Source organism: Lonchura striata, chromosome 8, assembly GCF_050655825.1.
Source record: "Lonchura striata isolate lonStrDom1 chromosome 8, ASM5065582v1, whole genome shotgun sequence".
NCBI lineage: Eukaryota > Metazoa > Chordata > Aves > Passeriformes > Estrildidae > Lonchura > Lonchura striata.
This window is the reverse complement of record NC_140710.1, coordinates 31,755,115-31,771,099: the sequence shown is the minus strand read 5'-3', so window position 1 is coordinate 31,771,099 and position 15,985 is coordinate 31,755,115. Positions and strand designations below refer to the sequence as shown.

General features: G+C 46.9%; 1 protein-coding gene across 12 annotated transcripts in view; it reads right to left on the bottom strand.

Moving 5' to 3' along the window:
- The window catches only part of PACS2 (phosphofurin acidic cluster sorting protein 2), a 76,684-nt gene that overhangs the window by 14,440 nt on the left and 46,259 nt on the right, over positions 1-15,985 (bottom strand). For 6 of the 12 annotated variants that reach the window (XM_085586880.1, XM_085586881.1, XM_085586882.1 and 3 more), the window contains 7 exons: positions 15,512-15,616; positions 14,002-14,108; positions 13,162-13,316; positions 9,849-9,959; positions 7,850-7,958; positions 5,971-6,003; positions 1,401-1,443 (listed from right to left, as the gene is read on the bottom strand). In XM_085586880.1, coding sequence (XP_085443006.1) covers positions 1,401-1,443; positions 5,971-6,003; positions 7,850-7,958; positions 9,849-9,959; positions 13,162-13,316; positions 14,002-14,108; positions 15,512-15,616 — 663 coding nt within the window. The remainder of the gene's footprint in view (positions 1-1,400; positions 1,444-5,970; positions 6,004-7,849; positions 7,959-9,848; positions 9,960-13,161; positions 13,317-14,001; positions 14,109-15,511; positions 15,617-15,985) is intronic. The other 6 variants (XM_085586885.1, XM_085586886.1, XM_085586887.1 and 3 more) reach the window with 1 other exon arrangement.

Genomic DNA, 15,985 nt, shown 5'->3' with positions numbered 1-15,985 from the left:
CCACAGGGCATGACTGTGTCAGGAATGCTTCAGAATCAGGAGCAAGCAGCAATGATTTGACCCTCTTCACCAGTGACACAGGAAGTCAGTCTGTGCTTTCAAGGCAAGTTTTCTGGGGAGGTTGGCAGTGGTATGTACACAACAAAGCAATTCCACCACTTTCAGATCATCAAATCCAGACTGGAAAAGCAGTACTAATGTCAAGATGACAATCATTTTAGAGAAACTGGATAAACACTCTGGGCTCTATTTGCTTGCACAAAATACAGGACTAAGTCCTGAAAAAAGCTTGCAGAGCTCACCAACAGTCTGGGATGTTCCAAGTCGTCTCAGCTTTCCATGTTACTGAGAAAGGTGAAACAGCTGTTTTGTAAGAACAGTCCATCACTAGAAATTGCGGTTCCTGGGAGATACAAGTTCTCTGCAAAGCTCCTCAGCAGGGAACAAATTGGGGAGATGTGTCTCTCCACCTTTGAGGAAGGCATCTCTCCATCAACAAACAAAAGCAGACTGCCATCTCAGGAATACTGCAGAGAGACACTCTCACTATGAGGAGACACCAGAGTGAAAGCAGGGTCAGCCTGAGGGCAAGAAAGACTAAGCTCTTTAAATGCCTTGGGATTTCAGAGGAGCTCTGAGGCACCGTGGGGACAAGAGGGGACGTGCATGTGTCAGTGTCACGCAAGGCCAGCGGGCAAGACAGCAGCAGGAATGGGAAGAGGACATTCCAAGAGCTGAAGAGCAGCCAAGGGATTTCTTCTGGTTGCAGGCCAATGATTTTACACCTAAAACTAAGTGAATTGAAGAGCATGATCAAATAAGGGGAGGGAAGCTAGAAAAGGCAAATAGCACACAGTGCACAAAATTCAGTGACAGAAGAACAAACATGGCCCTGTCCAGGCACTCTGCACTTGGCACCTCAGATGGGAACACTTAAGGACAGGGGGGAGAACAAAGGACTACCCCAAATAAATAACAGTAATATAAATCACCTCCCTGCCAGGATGTGCTCTCTACTTCCCAGGAACAGATGGATGCTAACAGAGATGCTAAGGGAGACCATTAGTGACAAGCATGCAGGGATATGACACTGGAAGAGCAAATTTGGCCAAAACAATCAACCAGAGCAATGCTAGGTACAGCATCCCTATGGTCAGGTTTCCAGGGACACATCACATTCCTGTCTGAGAAGTAAAATACACCCTGTTTTTTGTTGAAGTGTCTTAGAGGTTTGCTTAAATATCAGGCAGCTGCATCCAACCATCAGAGAGATTGTCATGCTGATCATGCCTTAGAGCACCCAATGGCTTCTGCTCAACTCCAGAAACCTGGTAAGTTTAGCTTACACCTGAGAACGTATTCCAGCTTGCTTGAGACAGCAGCACCACGACAACACTCACCCCAACAAAGGGAATGAACTTCTGTGAAGATTCTTCGTCGGGGCTAAAGGCAAAGAGAAGAAAGATGTTAGCAGCTTGCCTCCATGCCGGGCACCATACTCACTCCATACATTCCAGCATGCAGCAGGGACGGACAGGATGCAAGCGCCAGTCCAACGCTCCTCTCGAGGCCCCTGGCCAGCACCAGGAGCCTGCAGGGCTGAGGAGGAGCACGCAGCCTACGGCAGTCTCTGGGGGGAAAGGCTCTTCCTCCCTCCCTCACGCTCCACAGAGAAACATGCTTGGATGGCATGGCAGTCACCACAGACACACGGCCTCCTACTGCGAGGAAATGGATCTGTGCCACCACAACACAGAGCACTGGGTGTTACTTACTAGGCCCCGAGGCGCTCTGCACGCGCGGCCTCCCGGCGTCCCCCCTTGGAGCCGTGTGCCACAGCTTGCACATCCCCAAAGCAGTGGCCCTGCCGCGGGTTACAAGCCGTGACACGCGGTTACTGGTGAAGCACCGGCAAGAACGCGCCCGCACGCCCTCCCTGCTGCTGGCAGCTTCCACGGGCACACCGGGGAGCTTGGGGCACACACCCACAGCTGAACCCAGCCCAGCAAAAGGCACACCAGTCCCAGAAACAGCTGCAGACAACACCACACGCATCTGGAAAGCTCCTCCGCTCTGGGCTCTGCCAGGAAGCAGAGGGTGGAGAAAGGCCAGCAATGAAGGCCACAGTCAAACCTAGCAGGAATTAGAGGGAGATTCAGCAAAGACAAGAGGAGAAAGAGATAAATGAAGAGGAAGGCAGGCCAGAATGGCCTGCAGAGCCATTGCTCCCTTCAGTGGCAACAGAGATCAGAGACAGACCCACAGGGTTAGAAGACCACAGGAACACATCCACATGTTTGGAGAAACTACAGTTCAGCAGAGGGAAGTCATTGCACAGGCAAGACACGCATTTCTCAGTGACTGAGCACAGGAAACAGGTAGGAAGCAGACGAACACTGAGACTTCTCATGTTTCTCTTCCTCTGCATCCCCCAGTGCTCAGAAAAATCCATCCAGCATTGGTTTCATCCAGAATTTAGCTGGGAGTAGCATAAATACTGCAGGTATTCCTGTGCTGTTTCCAGCACAGATCAGAAACGCACCAAATGCACAAAGGTTGTTAACCTGTGTGATCAGCATAGGTTGGACACTTTCCTCTAAGCCTCAAGGAAAGGATGCCATAAAACTGCAGTGAACATAACTCAGCCAGAGCTCCCTCTGGTCCAAAGCAGAACACCATTTTGCAAACAGCCTCTCTCTTCAGCTCAGCTCTGCTGATCCATCCTTAAGGCAAAGCCAGGGCCTTTGCTCCCTTCCTACCTCACACCCACAGGCACTGCACTCTTGTTGTTCTCCTAAAGCACAGGACAAACTGACCAAGTCCCTGATTCCATGCTGGAAGGCAGAAAGGTCCCATCTTTGCAAACACAACTGCAGGGCCCGGCAAACACATCTCCTACAAACATCACGTTTCCAGCTCCAGGTTTGCAAAGGGAAATGAGAAAACCACAGAGATGTTGGGAGAGGCACAGAACAGGGGCTCAGCTCTCTTTTCTTTCCTTCAGCTCCATGGGCTTGGAGGCCAGCAGAAAGTGAGTCCCACTCACCAAGCAAGGGAAGCACCACAGCCACCCAGTCATCTCTCAGCTACTGGATGGCTTTGCTCCGAGCTCTGAACAAACAAACCAATCCAGTTCCAGCAGAAAAGTCCTTCTCATTCCCCTGGGAGCTCTGATTCCCACTGCAGAGAGCTCAGGGACAATTCTGAAATAAATGGTGCTGAAGTAAATGATGTATCACGGCCCACACGATGCACAGGATGCTCCCGAAGCAATCCAGCTGGATTTCAGCTCAGCTAATCTAGTCCTGTCACATATCCTCCTGGGAACTCTGGTCTTGCACATGTGTCTCTGGAAATGCAACTTATCAAAACAGCTGCTCTTCTTGTGGATGAAAGCAAAGATGAGATGACCATGCTTGTTCTTCATTTCCTCTTTCATGCTCTTCCCAATTTTTGTTCTTCAGGATCTCAAGATCCCAAAACATGAATTCAGAATACTTTCACCTTGGTAACAGCTGCTTTGATTCCTCCTCCTACCACAGCCCAGCAACTAAAGTATCACCCATCTCTGGAAAGGCAGCTTCCCCTCATTACCTCAGCTGTGCAGATTCCCAGGCTGCAGAGGGTTAACCCCACGTGTCCAAGGCTTTTTTTTTTACCCACAGGGTTTCTGAAGGCCCTGGTACCTCAGCTGTAATTTAAAGCCAGACCTGGCCCAAGCTTGTGACTTTTAGCAGTTATCTCTCTAACCAGGAGGGTCTCAGGTACCACCTCTATTCCAGTCAAGTCCTGAAGGAGGCAACAGAAAAGAGAGGACTTTTATCACTGAAGGACTTTCAGGACTCTGGGCCATTTCAGGCCAGGCACCACCACCACCAGCTCTTCACTCACCTGTGACATGAGATCTGGCTGCCCACTGGGCAATTCCAGCTGTCTGCTGGCTAACACTGTCCTGCTTCCACCAGGGTCAAACCACATAAGGGACAAAGCAACACCAGGTCCTCATGACACATCAGATGAGTCTCCTCTCAGTCTTCCCAAATCCCTTCTTTCCAGCACTCTTCACTTTCCTGTGGTGGGCTGGACATAGCCAACAGGACATCCATAGTTTCTTGCGCCTTGACTCTCCTCTGCTGCACTCCTGTTGCATTTCCAGCAGCTGTCCAAGGAGTTTCCTGCAGTCACCTGCCAGATCAGATCTGCTGAGCCAGAGGAGGGCTCCCTCTTGGCTAGCTGTTTTCATGTCCAGCAGCTGCTGCAGGGTGTGTTTGAGGAGAAGCACTCAGAGCAATGACCTGGACTCTGCTCAGCCACTGCCCTGCAGGGCCTCTGAGACACACAGCAGGCAGGCAGGATGTAATCTGTGCCTCCTACTGCCCAGGAGTCCTCCAATCCAAGGGAACTGGGAGCAAGAGCTGGGAAGTGCTCCCAAAAGCTTTTGGTAAACACGTAACCAGGCAGGCAGTGATCCAGCCCTTGCCCTGACAAGTGAACAATGCTTCCATTTCCAACAGCCAGGCTGCTCCCCACATTCATGCAAGGGCTATCCAGAAGCCACATGGCATGAGCTGTGCTGGGCACTGAATTACAGTGGGTGACACCAGCCCAGCAATTCAGCTGCACTGGGAACATGTGAGCTCTGACTCTCAGACCTCAAATGCCACAGGGTTTCTTTCAAGAAAGCAATGCAGAGAGACATCAGTGACATGCCCCTCCTGGTGAGAGGCCCACCCCATCCCCACAGTCTCAGCTCCCCAGGTGCTGCCTGGATTGCACTGTTCCTTCAGAATTCAATAACCAGGATTTCTCCCAGAGCTCACAGACAGAGTCAGTCACCCAGTGTAACTCAGAGGAGCTGCAATGGCACTTAATTTCCTTCGTGAACCCCTTTCCTCACAGCCAGCCCCTCTGCTTTCAGGTAAGGTCAGCAGATGCTCCAGAAGACCAGGACAAAGCTTTGGCACCATTGCAGTCCATCACAGGCAGTTCATGCGCCAACCTTTGCCATGACAAACAGAACAAGGGCACGGGAGAGAGCGGGGTCAGTCAGAACAGGGACAGCTGGCAAGAGAGTTGTAAAGCAGCTCATCACATACAGCTACATCCTAGAGACTGGCTTGGCTTTCCTTGCACCACTAGGACTTGTTTAACAGAGCAAATGGCAGGATTCTGGGAGATTTTTTTTGCAATGAATTTGTAGGTAGTGCTGCTTGTTTCTACCTGGATCACTGCCTTGAAAGCTGGCCTTGGAGAAGCCATTCACCCCTGGCCTCAAGGGGGAGGGAGTTGCAGGAATTTTGTGTGCAGAGTATGAAATAAAAAATGCCCAATAATCATATGATTCAGAGCAGGAGACCCTGCAGAGCATGGGGGTTTTGGAGGCAGCTCATAGAGCACAGCTTCACTGCCAGCACACATCTGTCTTCTCTTTCTTAAGCTCAGAGAAGTCCCATACATTTGGGATACTCTGCCAGCAACAGACTAGTCTTCAAATTTTTGATTACAAGGAGGAGATTTGCTGGTCTGCACTCGGACACTGCACAGCTGATCCTTCCCTGAGCTACTGAGTGGCACCTACAGCACTTTGGTTCCAACAGATGGGAACAGAAAAGCCTTTTCTCAATTCTCATCCTTCTGGAGCTACTCTCTATCTTCTGATGGCTAAGGGAAAAGGCAAGGGAAAAACAAAAACACCTTCTCCATGTTGTACTGCTGTAAGCTATTCTCTCACCAACTCCTTAATTTCTACTCAATCTACATCCTGGGAGCCCAGATATGTGGTCCAAAGGCACAGCAGTCACTTTCAATGATGCATTCTGCCAGCAGATGCCATGGTTTCAAAGCAGTGAGCAGAATTCAACCCAAAGCACAAATTGTGCATCCCAGACCTGCAGGAGCTGTTAAACAAGGCACAAAATCACTGGGAAAAGAGAGAGGAGCTGGGAGAGGGAACCTAAAAGGAACTGATACCTTATGGTAAAATCAAAATGAAAGCTCTTTTTCCTTTTCAGCAAGCAACCAAAGAAAAAGACAAATGTGTTATTATACTTACAACAAAGTGATACATTTGTTTAGATAGTGCTAATGGAGACACAATTTCCGTGTTGTCTTTAAAAATACCCTCCCTAAGTTGCTGCCAGTGACAGAGACCCCTATTCCTAAAGGAATAGGGCACACAAGAGACAACTGCCCATGCTCTGCTAAGAGCCTCTAACTCACTTGCCTTTGCTCATGGGATACCGATCTGAAAGCAGAAGTTATTTTAAGGCAGACACACAGAAATATAGAGAGATTGCAGGTTATGGCAGAGTCTGATTGTGAGTTTCAGCAACCTCTCTTCCCAATAACCTCCTAAATGAAAACTATGAACAGCTTCAGGTGTGGCACCGGAGTCCAAAGGGTGTCAAACCCAAATGGATCAGACCAGCCTGGTAAAGTGGTCCTGCACACTGCTGGGAGAGATAAGGGAAGGGTTGCTCAAATACATTTCTGCTGTTTTCCAACAAAGTGCTGTATTGACCTTCTGGACCCATTAGAAACTCAAAACATTTAAATGTGTGTTAATGACAAAAATGAAGCTGTAACAGAATAGTGGAGGCAGTGGAAAGCAGTGCAGAACCCAGCACCTGAAGGGTGCAGAGGAAGAACCAGGCAGCCTCAGAAGGGACTTCCACTGCTCTGGGGTGTCTGAGCTCCCTGCTGGTAACCAAGGTAAGTCTTCACACCAAAAACTAAATGCAAAACTGAAGGCAAGAGCTTCAAGTGATCTGTAGCTCTCTAAATTTCATCCTTATTATCATGTTAACTTTACAGAAGTCCACAAATACATCAAGTGCCTAGCTAGTCTCTTTTACTTGATTAGTCAGTCTGGAAATACAGGAAAAACATGCAGAATGGGTGAAATTTCACTGAATCATTTCTGCACATGAATGTAATGTGACAGCAGACAGGAATTCCACAGGAATGGAAAAGCAATATACTATGAGAATTTCCAAAAAGAAGGGGAAAAAAATGACACTACCCACACTTTCAATTTCTCCCAATTCTTAGGCAAAGGAGACACCAGTAAGGGATGTTAATGGACCAAAAATGAAAAATCAAATAGAAATCATTAAAAATTAACAACATCTATGTCTCACAGGGAGTTGCTAGTCCCTAACTGAGAAAACTCACATCAGCTGAGTTCAAATCTATCATTCTCCTCTGCCCCTTAGTAACAGTGCATCTCTACCCTTAGTGACAGTTACTCTTCTTCCTGGACCATGGCCACAGGAGGCTCTACATACTCCTGAATCTTGTTTTCAGGCCCCAATTCTCCCACCTACATCCTGCTTATCTCTTAAGAAAAGTTGAAATTAAATCTGGTGAATGTTAGCCCTCTTCAGCAGGAGTCCTAGTAGCTTGCAATTGCCAATCAACAAGGATTTTGTCTCTCCTGCAAGAAGCTCTGCTATTTACACTCAAAAAAGAAAGGGGCTTAGTTCCCTAAACAGCAATATAAAAAAGGTCAGGTCTCACAGAAGATTCTTTGTGGGAGAATGCCAAGGTCCAGTCTTACACACCTAAGATTGCTGTGGTGAGACATCTCTGGAACCTAAGCACATAAAACCTGTCCATCCCCATCCTGCTTAGCCTTCACTTCTCCAAACCTCTTATATCTTCAAAAAAAAGAATCTCTGCGCTTAAAGTAACCCTGCTGCTGTAGATTCACTGACTGGGACACACCGCTGGGTGCAGGCTCCTAAGGGCTGTGCCGTTTGGTTTTCAGATTGCTGGCATGACATGAGAAAAACACTTTGCTTTCAAGCTGCTGCTTGTGCTGGGAGTCAGCAGGACAAGGGAGTCATACCTCTTCTGTTTGTAGGTCAGCATGGCTTCAGCAATGGGCAGCTGGTGAGCACAGTTTGCCCCTGCTATGTACTGCGTTATCCGGGACACGACGTCGGGCGCTTCCGAAACTGCAGAGAACAGAGGGAAAAGCATTCAAGTGACTGCTCAGACCCCTGCCAGCCCTGTCCCCCATCTGCTGGTGGTGCCCAGCCAGCTGCATTCGGACTGAACCTTGCACAAGAAGCTCTGCCTTACCCCAGAGCACAGTAAAGCTGAATCTGTACTCAGCATTTCTGACCGAATCTGGGATCCTTCAGATTTGTTAAAAGTTTTGTTTTGTACCTGCCTGGAGTCAGCTTTAGACTTCTTCACACCTTGACTGCAGGTATCTGCTGAAGAAAGTGCTTGGCCCTGTCTCTCAGGAGAGCTGCTCTGCTCACACCAGCACTGAGTTACCTGAGTTTCTAATGAACTCATGGCCTTGTTGAGTTGGTCAAAAATATTGAGGGGCACACAAGGGTAGGAAGAGCACAAAGATCTCACGATTTTGTGCTTCATTCAAGTTGACACAGAGACATTTCCTAAATGCCTTCCGTATTTCTTTGGTTTCAACCAAAAAACCTTAACTGTGAGATCCCAGGAACACAAGTGATCTTCAACAGGCACTTCCATACTTGAACATGGGCATTTTAACCCAGATTCTTTGTATTTGAACTGTGAACTGGTAAGAGTTATGGTTCTCTGCCAAATCATCTTGTGCCATTATGGAGTTACTGTGCAGTTGCCACCACACAGACCAAAATGCAGATTTGTACAAATTCTGCACTAATCAAAAATGAGGTGGATTTTTCCTCACTGCATACAACCAACTAAGGAACAGATATAGCTCTTTCTGGATTTCTATAGGTTATGAAGTATTCCTAATTCAGACACAAAAATCAAGCCTGTATTGACAATCTTCTGCATTTTCAAGTGCACCAAGCAATTAAAGGAAACCAGTTCCATGCACCAGTTCTTCCCTGAATTCAGGATTAAGGGAAAGTGTAGCTTGGATAACACACTAGGAGATTTCTAGTCCAGCCTCCTGCTTCAAAAAGGGCTGACTTCACCTTCAGAATAGGCTGCCCTAGGCCTTGTCCAGCCATGTCCCCAGCTGCTGCAAACAGCTCTGAACAATTACCCCTGAAGAGGTCTCTCTCCTCTCAAGACTGGAGGACTTCCAGGAGCATCCTGGGCATCTCAGGAACTCTGCAATTCCAGCAGGGAGAACCACATTGCACACTCGTGGTGCTACACAAACTCCAAGGCTTTTTCCTTATAATGAAATTTCTGTGTGGGCAATGCTGCCCACAACAGTATCAAATCTTAAGCCTTCGCGTAGCCCAGAACGTTGCAAATCCTCCTTTCTCCTGTTCCTTTCCATTCTTGAAGAGATGGAGCAAGAAACTGTAAACATTCATGTTTTAAACAAATTAGTACTTTAACTGAAGTAAGGCTTTGATCTGGTCTAGAACAAACTCAGATCAGAACAGGAACTTGTAGGGCTGACCCAGGGCAGCTCCCACTTGTTACCACACTGGTGAAGAACAAAATTCTTTTTTAATGAGAGTGTTTTCAAGTCTGCTGGCAGGATCTTTCTCACACACAACTAACAGAAGTTAATCCTCCCAGAGCTTCCAGTTTTCCAAATGTTTTAGGCTGCACAGTTCCTGAAGGAAAGCAATGTACTGAACTTAGTAGCGAGACCTCCACATCAAAGAACAAAGCTGAGAGCTAGGTAAGAGCAGCATGGCTCACAGGCAGCTGGGATTCCCAGTGCCCCTGGGAGCCAATAACTCTTTGCAAACCACCATGGGCAAGACTTAGAAAGGTCAGTATCTGAAATGGGAATGTGGTGAGGTGAGGAGAAAAGAGGGACAAAAACACTTTCTGCTTCCTCTCGTATTTACTTGACCTCTGCTGAAAGTACTCATTCAAGCTTTTCATCCTACACAGGCCAGACAGACACAGAGTCTTACCAGTGGTCTGTGCTTCAAGTTTGTTGAACAGATCTCTCCAGGCTAGATCTTGGAAGAAGTTGTTGTATCTATAATCCACAGACCCCAGATACTTGGCCACTGGGTGAGAGCCTAAGAAAGAAAGGAAAACATGACAGCTGTGCTCTCCAGCACTGAACACAGGCATAGGTTTGATCCGTAAGGAATTAAACTCCAAAATCAAAGCCACATTAGACACCTCAGAAATAAACTTCTTAAATTATAACTTATTCCAGCTTATCTCTATAAGAGCATGCAAATGGACTTCCCAGTGCAGACTACTTCAACACACTGCTGCCTTTCACCTGACACCTTCTCCCTAACAAATTACATTTTAAAAGGCCAAAGAAAACAGGACTGGGAAACTGCTGAGGAAATAAATGATGTGGAAGGCACAAAGGCTCTCCGTGTCTCCATGTTAGCCTCTCAGTTTCGCAAGCAGCTCTCCCAAACAGCCCTTCCTGCCCACAGGCTGCACCACAGCCAGGCCACCTCTGCAAAGAGGGACCAGACCCCTTTGTCCAAGCACCACTTGCACCCCACAGCTGTTCTGCAGCACTGAGAAGAGGCACTTGCACCCCGGCAGGAAAAAACAACCCATGGAGCCTTGTTTAATCTGTGGAGATGAGCTCTAAACTCAATAAATACATGGTAACTTGAGACAGAAAGCAGAGCCCCAGGATTACAGCACCCAGTGAACACTGGCACATGCAGCAGGTCCCTGCTTACTCTGGCTGAGCCTTGTGGCCCAGCTCCTCCATGAGCATGGAAATACCTCCTTGCAGAAGCTTTTTGTGTCCAGCCTCCAGTCCTGCATGGGGATCTGACTTCATACTTACACTGAGCAGGACAGGGAAAGTGTTCAAGTGGTAAAAAGCTGCCACCTTCATTTTAGGCCATCTGTGTCCCCAAAACAGACAACACCCCCTAGCAACTACCTCTACACAGGAGAAAAGGTGTGCCAGGATGACCCTGCCCAGTCACCACCTGGCAGTCATGTTCAGCACCAGCCCTGCACACTTACACTCAGCCATAAAGCAGCCTCAGAACTCCTCTTAATCACATTATTTCCATCCTTCCTGCACACCAAGCCACACTTGCAGACCGCTGAGTCACCAGCTGATAACTGGAAACCTGACAAATCTCTCCAAGATGACCCCAGCTGCTGAAGTGTACTCACCATGGTCCAGGAAAGCTCTGGTGGAAAAAAACCCCAAACAATAAACCCACTGTCTCAGTGCTCCAAACCTCCAAGCTGATTTCCAGCCTTCAAAGAGAGGTGAAAGCAGGAAGTCCCTCTGAGCTGCCCTCAGTGTCAGTAGAGACTGGGACCCATCATTTCCCCTACAGTGGAGTTTTTGAGCAGTGCACACAGCACAGCTCTGCACTGTGTACTGGAGAAGCTTTCCCACACACTGCACCTGGAAACAAGCAGTCAAAGCAAGGCTTCCAGGAAGTCCTACCCACAGGAGCTACATAAAATGTTAAAATACCTCAAACAGCCAAAATAACCCCTAACATTTTATTTTCCCCTTTTCAGCTGTTGATATAGTGGTTTAGACAGCAAGAGAGTCTTACAGCCATGGAATCAGTGGCATGGAGCAGGAGTGAATCTCTCAGGTCATGTGTTTGCAGGCACTGAGCATTTCTGATTGCTAATAAACCACTGAAGGTTGACCTTTCTGTCACTGGAGTGTGTACTTGTGGAATCAGAAGGTAAAACCGTCCATGGAAAAAGTCCACCAACCCCAGATCAAAGGTATTGCAAGCAGCAGAGAGGCTTTTCCTTTAAGACATTTATGGCATGGTCACCATTCTGTCTTTTTCAATTGTCAGAAATGAGAGGTGGCTCCTCAATCACTTTAATGAACTGCCAGAGAGCTGGCCAGAAATAAGCACTTGATCCAATCAGGAAATACTGCAGACTTCTATGGAAAAGATCCTGTTAGAGAAGTTTCTATATTTAAAATAGAATCTAAAAAGAATTCACAGTTCTAAAGCATTTAATTATCAAAGTGCCTGGTTAAATTTTTTCTTTTTTGATTACAAAACAAAGTTTTAAGATTAAAAAACCAACCTAAACCCAAACACTAGCTATATCTTATGCTTCACTTTCAAAGAGAGAGTATTTTCAGATCATTAAATACTGTAGGACACAAAACTCTTCTTCTGAGGCCAGGAGACAGTCAGCAAGTGAGCATCAAAGTCTCAGACACAGACTCTCATTCAAAGCACATTTAACCTTGCAGAAATTATTTTTTGTTGTTGTTTTTACTCCCTAAAGGGCTCTCTCTTCTCTTCCTGCCAAGCACTTTGGAAACTAAATGCCTTTTTTTACAGAAGGATCCAGTTCTTTTCCTCTGCCTTTTTTTTTTTTTTTTTTTAACTTTTGCAAATGCCACCACTGAATGGACAGCCTAACCCCAGTGCTCATGGTGCTGAGCAGCAGCTTCTGATTCCTACAGGAACTGCCATCAGCTGCCCCCAAATACAGAAAACTGGAAAACATGGGCAAAAACTGCTTTTCAAGTGTTCTGTTGCTTACATCACTTAAGTGCTCTGTCCACACAAGTCAAGCCCTGGAGCACACCAGCGGTGCCCAGATGTCCCTGCCCACAGCAGCAGTGACTCTCCTGCTTCCCAGGCTTTGCCACCACAACATTCCTCATGTTTCTAACTACACCAGGAGCCCTGGTGCTGCTATCAGTGCACTCTACTTCCCTCACCACAAGCAATCCAAGCTGGGGAACGTTCCAGCCAGGCAGGCTTGCTGAGCTGCTGGAAGGGCAGAAATAAAATGTTGGAAAACTGAGGAAAAACCTGCGCAGACCAGTACAAAAAGTAAAGGTCAAGAGATGCATGTAATTTGAATAATTCAAATTTATCAGCAGTTTGAGACTTTAAAAAATTTACTACCCCTCCTCTTAGTATTTTCTGAGTCAAGCCCAGGGAGGCCAGAACAGTTATTGCTTTGGGAAATGTGGTGCCCACTGAATTTAACATTTCAGCCCGGGAAAAGGGTTTCCAGAACAATATTCTGTACATAAGAGTCTCCCTGTATGGGGAGGAATTACTTAACTCCTTGCTTCAAACAAAAGGCTTACAAGCAGACTTGGCATCAGGAACTTACAGGTGAAATCCACTCACACAAGAGCAGCAACACCAGCACTACACAGTCATGTAACAATTTGCCTCATTTAACTTATAGCCAAAGCTCCAGAAAGGCTTCTCCTGAGGGAGCACAGCAGATTTCACCCATTCCCCTTCCTGTGAAGAAACACCATTCCTTATTTACCTAGAGGGATGATCAGAAATTTCATGTATCCGAGCCAGTCGGGGGTTTTGTGAGACAGCTGCTCTACAAAGAGCCTCAACACAGCACTGAGGTAATTCTGGGCTCCTGCCACTGCAATTTTAATTGGGTTTGGAGGCTGTGAATTGCAGTTACAGCTAGACAGAAAAAGAGAAAACATATTTGTAATTGTGCCTTCAACCACATACTTCAGAGCAAACAACTGGTTAATAACAATTATAGCAGAAAACAGAGAAGACAGTTTGTTCAATACACAAGGCAATATTGCAATGATTCTCAGCAGCTTAAAACATTATTAATAAAATACAACATCCTTCAGTAATTTCTTAATTGGTCTCCCTGCTCCTTCTTTTGCACATTTTGATATTCTAAAGGGCTGGGCTCAACTGTCTAGGTTAGGACATAGCTACTAACTGCTGGGTCAGAATACACTCAGGTACCCACAGCCCTCAGCAGGTAAGTAGGGAGTGCCTTTAGGAACTGAGGAATAAATCTGGGAATTGCTTGGGAGAGCAAGAACTATTTCAAACCCCCTGATTTGTTTTGCATGCCCCTGGCCCTCAGGCTGCCTCCAAGGCAGCTTCTGATGTTCAATGCTGTTGGTGACTTGCATGCCCCCACTCCAGGCAGAACAGCAGTCCCCTGAAGGGTGCAGGGTGCTAAAGAGCCATACAGTTCTTGAAGAGCCACACAATTCTGACTTCAGGAGAGCAGACTGGAAAGGTTTCATACAGTAGCTGAGAAATTAACTCCCTGAGTCCTGGGGCACAGGAGCTGAGATGCTTTTAGGACTGAGACAACACAAACAAGGTGAGAACTTACTATCTCTGTATCCTGGAGACAATTGTGCTGAAAGCTGCCTGAATATCAGCAGAGGAACATGTGCAGACTACTGGCAAGGTGTGCTTTTGCAAAACATCTGAAAGGTACTGAGGAGAGAACAGAAGACTTTTTAGTCCTATCTTTTGGTACAGTTTATCACAAGAAAATGTGCCTCCCGCAATCTCCTGGGTATTTTCACATCCACACCTGGGCACTCTCCCCATGTCTGAAAGTGATATGGCTATTTCACAAATGCCTCCTCCCTGCACAACAGCCAAAGGAAATTTCTCCTTTTAGAAAAACAGCAACATCTTGACAGACACACCACCATGTCCCAAACATGCAGCACACTTTTTACAGCCAGAGGGCAGGGCCAGCAGACCATTCACAGAGCAGACACTGTTTACCTGCCTGCTTCTGGAAGTGCAGCTGTATCTCTGATTTCCATTTTAAAGAAATGCAATGCTCTGCCCACCCTTAAACACTGAAGAAAGGGAAGGGTGCTACCACACACAGGTTCCTCATGAGGGACTGTTTCCCCTCCATGCAGGTGATGGGGACACCACAGACCTCAGGTACACATGGACATAATTATGGCACTCAGTAATTATCTCACACTTTCAATTTCTGCATGACTAATCTATACATCTCAGCCCATATCCTTCATGCCCTCTGATAGTGCAGGCACAAGCTGCCAGAACCCCTGGAAGATGATCTAGAACATCTTCTGTCCATCTCTAGAAGACATTTATCTGTCTTCCAAGTAAAGAGAAAGAGGAACCAGTAGCTCAGATGGTATTTTTGCTCTCTCACACATTTAGACCCTAGCTCTTCCAGAAGCAGGAAGCCAAATCAGACATTGTAACTCCACAAGCCTGGCACAAGTTCCCCAGGCAACGGCCACCCAGCACATGTTCATTGGCCTTTTCCATATATATTTTATTGCTTTCTTAAATAAGGTTCCAAAAGGAGCAAAATTTGTTCCAAACTCATAACAAACTGCTCCATGCTGTCAGCAAAAGAAAGTATTGTTCAGGGTTCTCCTTAAAACAAGCATCACTCAGCAAGGAGGGGGTGATTCCTGCAGTCAGCAGTCACAGGCACATAATACATGCTACAGAGCTGATCCAAAATATTTTCTCCTGCTCACCACCTGTGCTCAGAAATCTCAGCCTAAACCACCACAAAGTCAGACCTCTCTGGTTCATTTGTCCCAGTCTACCACAGCTGAGGAAGCTTTTGAGTGCAAGGGTTTTGCCATATTCCCAATGTGCTGCTAACCAGAAGGAATGGCACTGCTTGGAGGAGAAAACACCTCTGTGGAAAGGCTCAGGTGGCAAAGCTTTGTAAGATCCTAGCATCTCCTGGCCAGACGAAATCCAGCCTGTGGGCACTGAGCACTCTGCAGGCAGCAGAACTTGCTTGGTTAGTGCAGAGCTCAAGGCCTGTCCATTCCTGAGGAAGAACAGTGCAGGAGAACTGTGCTCCAGGTAATGTCTCCTGCCTTTACCTGGCCTTGCCAGTCAGATGTATTGACAAGAATAATGTTTTCTGGCAGCCGGTCGTCGGAAACCAGGATGTGATTCAGTTGATCATACACAGTTTTCCTGGGGATCTGGAAATAAAGACAGAGAAGGAACAGTAAGAGGTGTCAGCTCTAGCCATCAATCCACCAGCTCCAGCTCTTGCAATTGATATGCATGCTGGCCAGTCACCCCATCAGCAAAGGAACACTGGGCTGCTGGGCCTGACACTCTGCAGCTTCTTCAGAATTAGCCACCATGAATTTGCTGGCCATTACTCTTTCTGCCCTGCACTTTTACTTACCTCACTTTATACCAACTAACAGCAGCCCAGGAACTTAAGATTCATAAAAGCCAGGAACAATCTCTTTCAAGGAGGGAAATCAGTGAGTCCCAGAGCTTATAAAAGCATGGCACATATGCTGTGCACAAGTCAGTCCCTAGCAATCTGCCTAATTTCA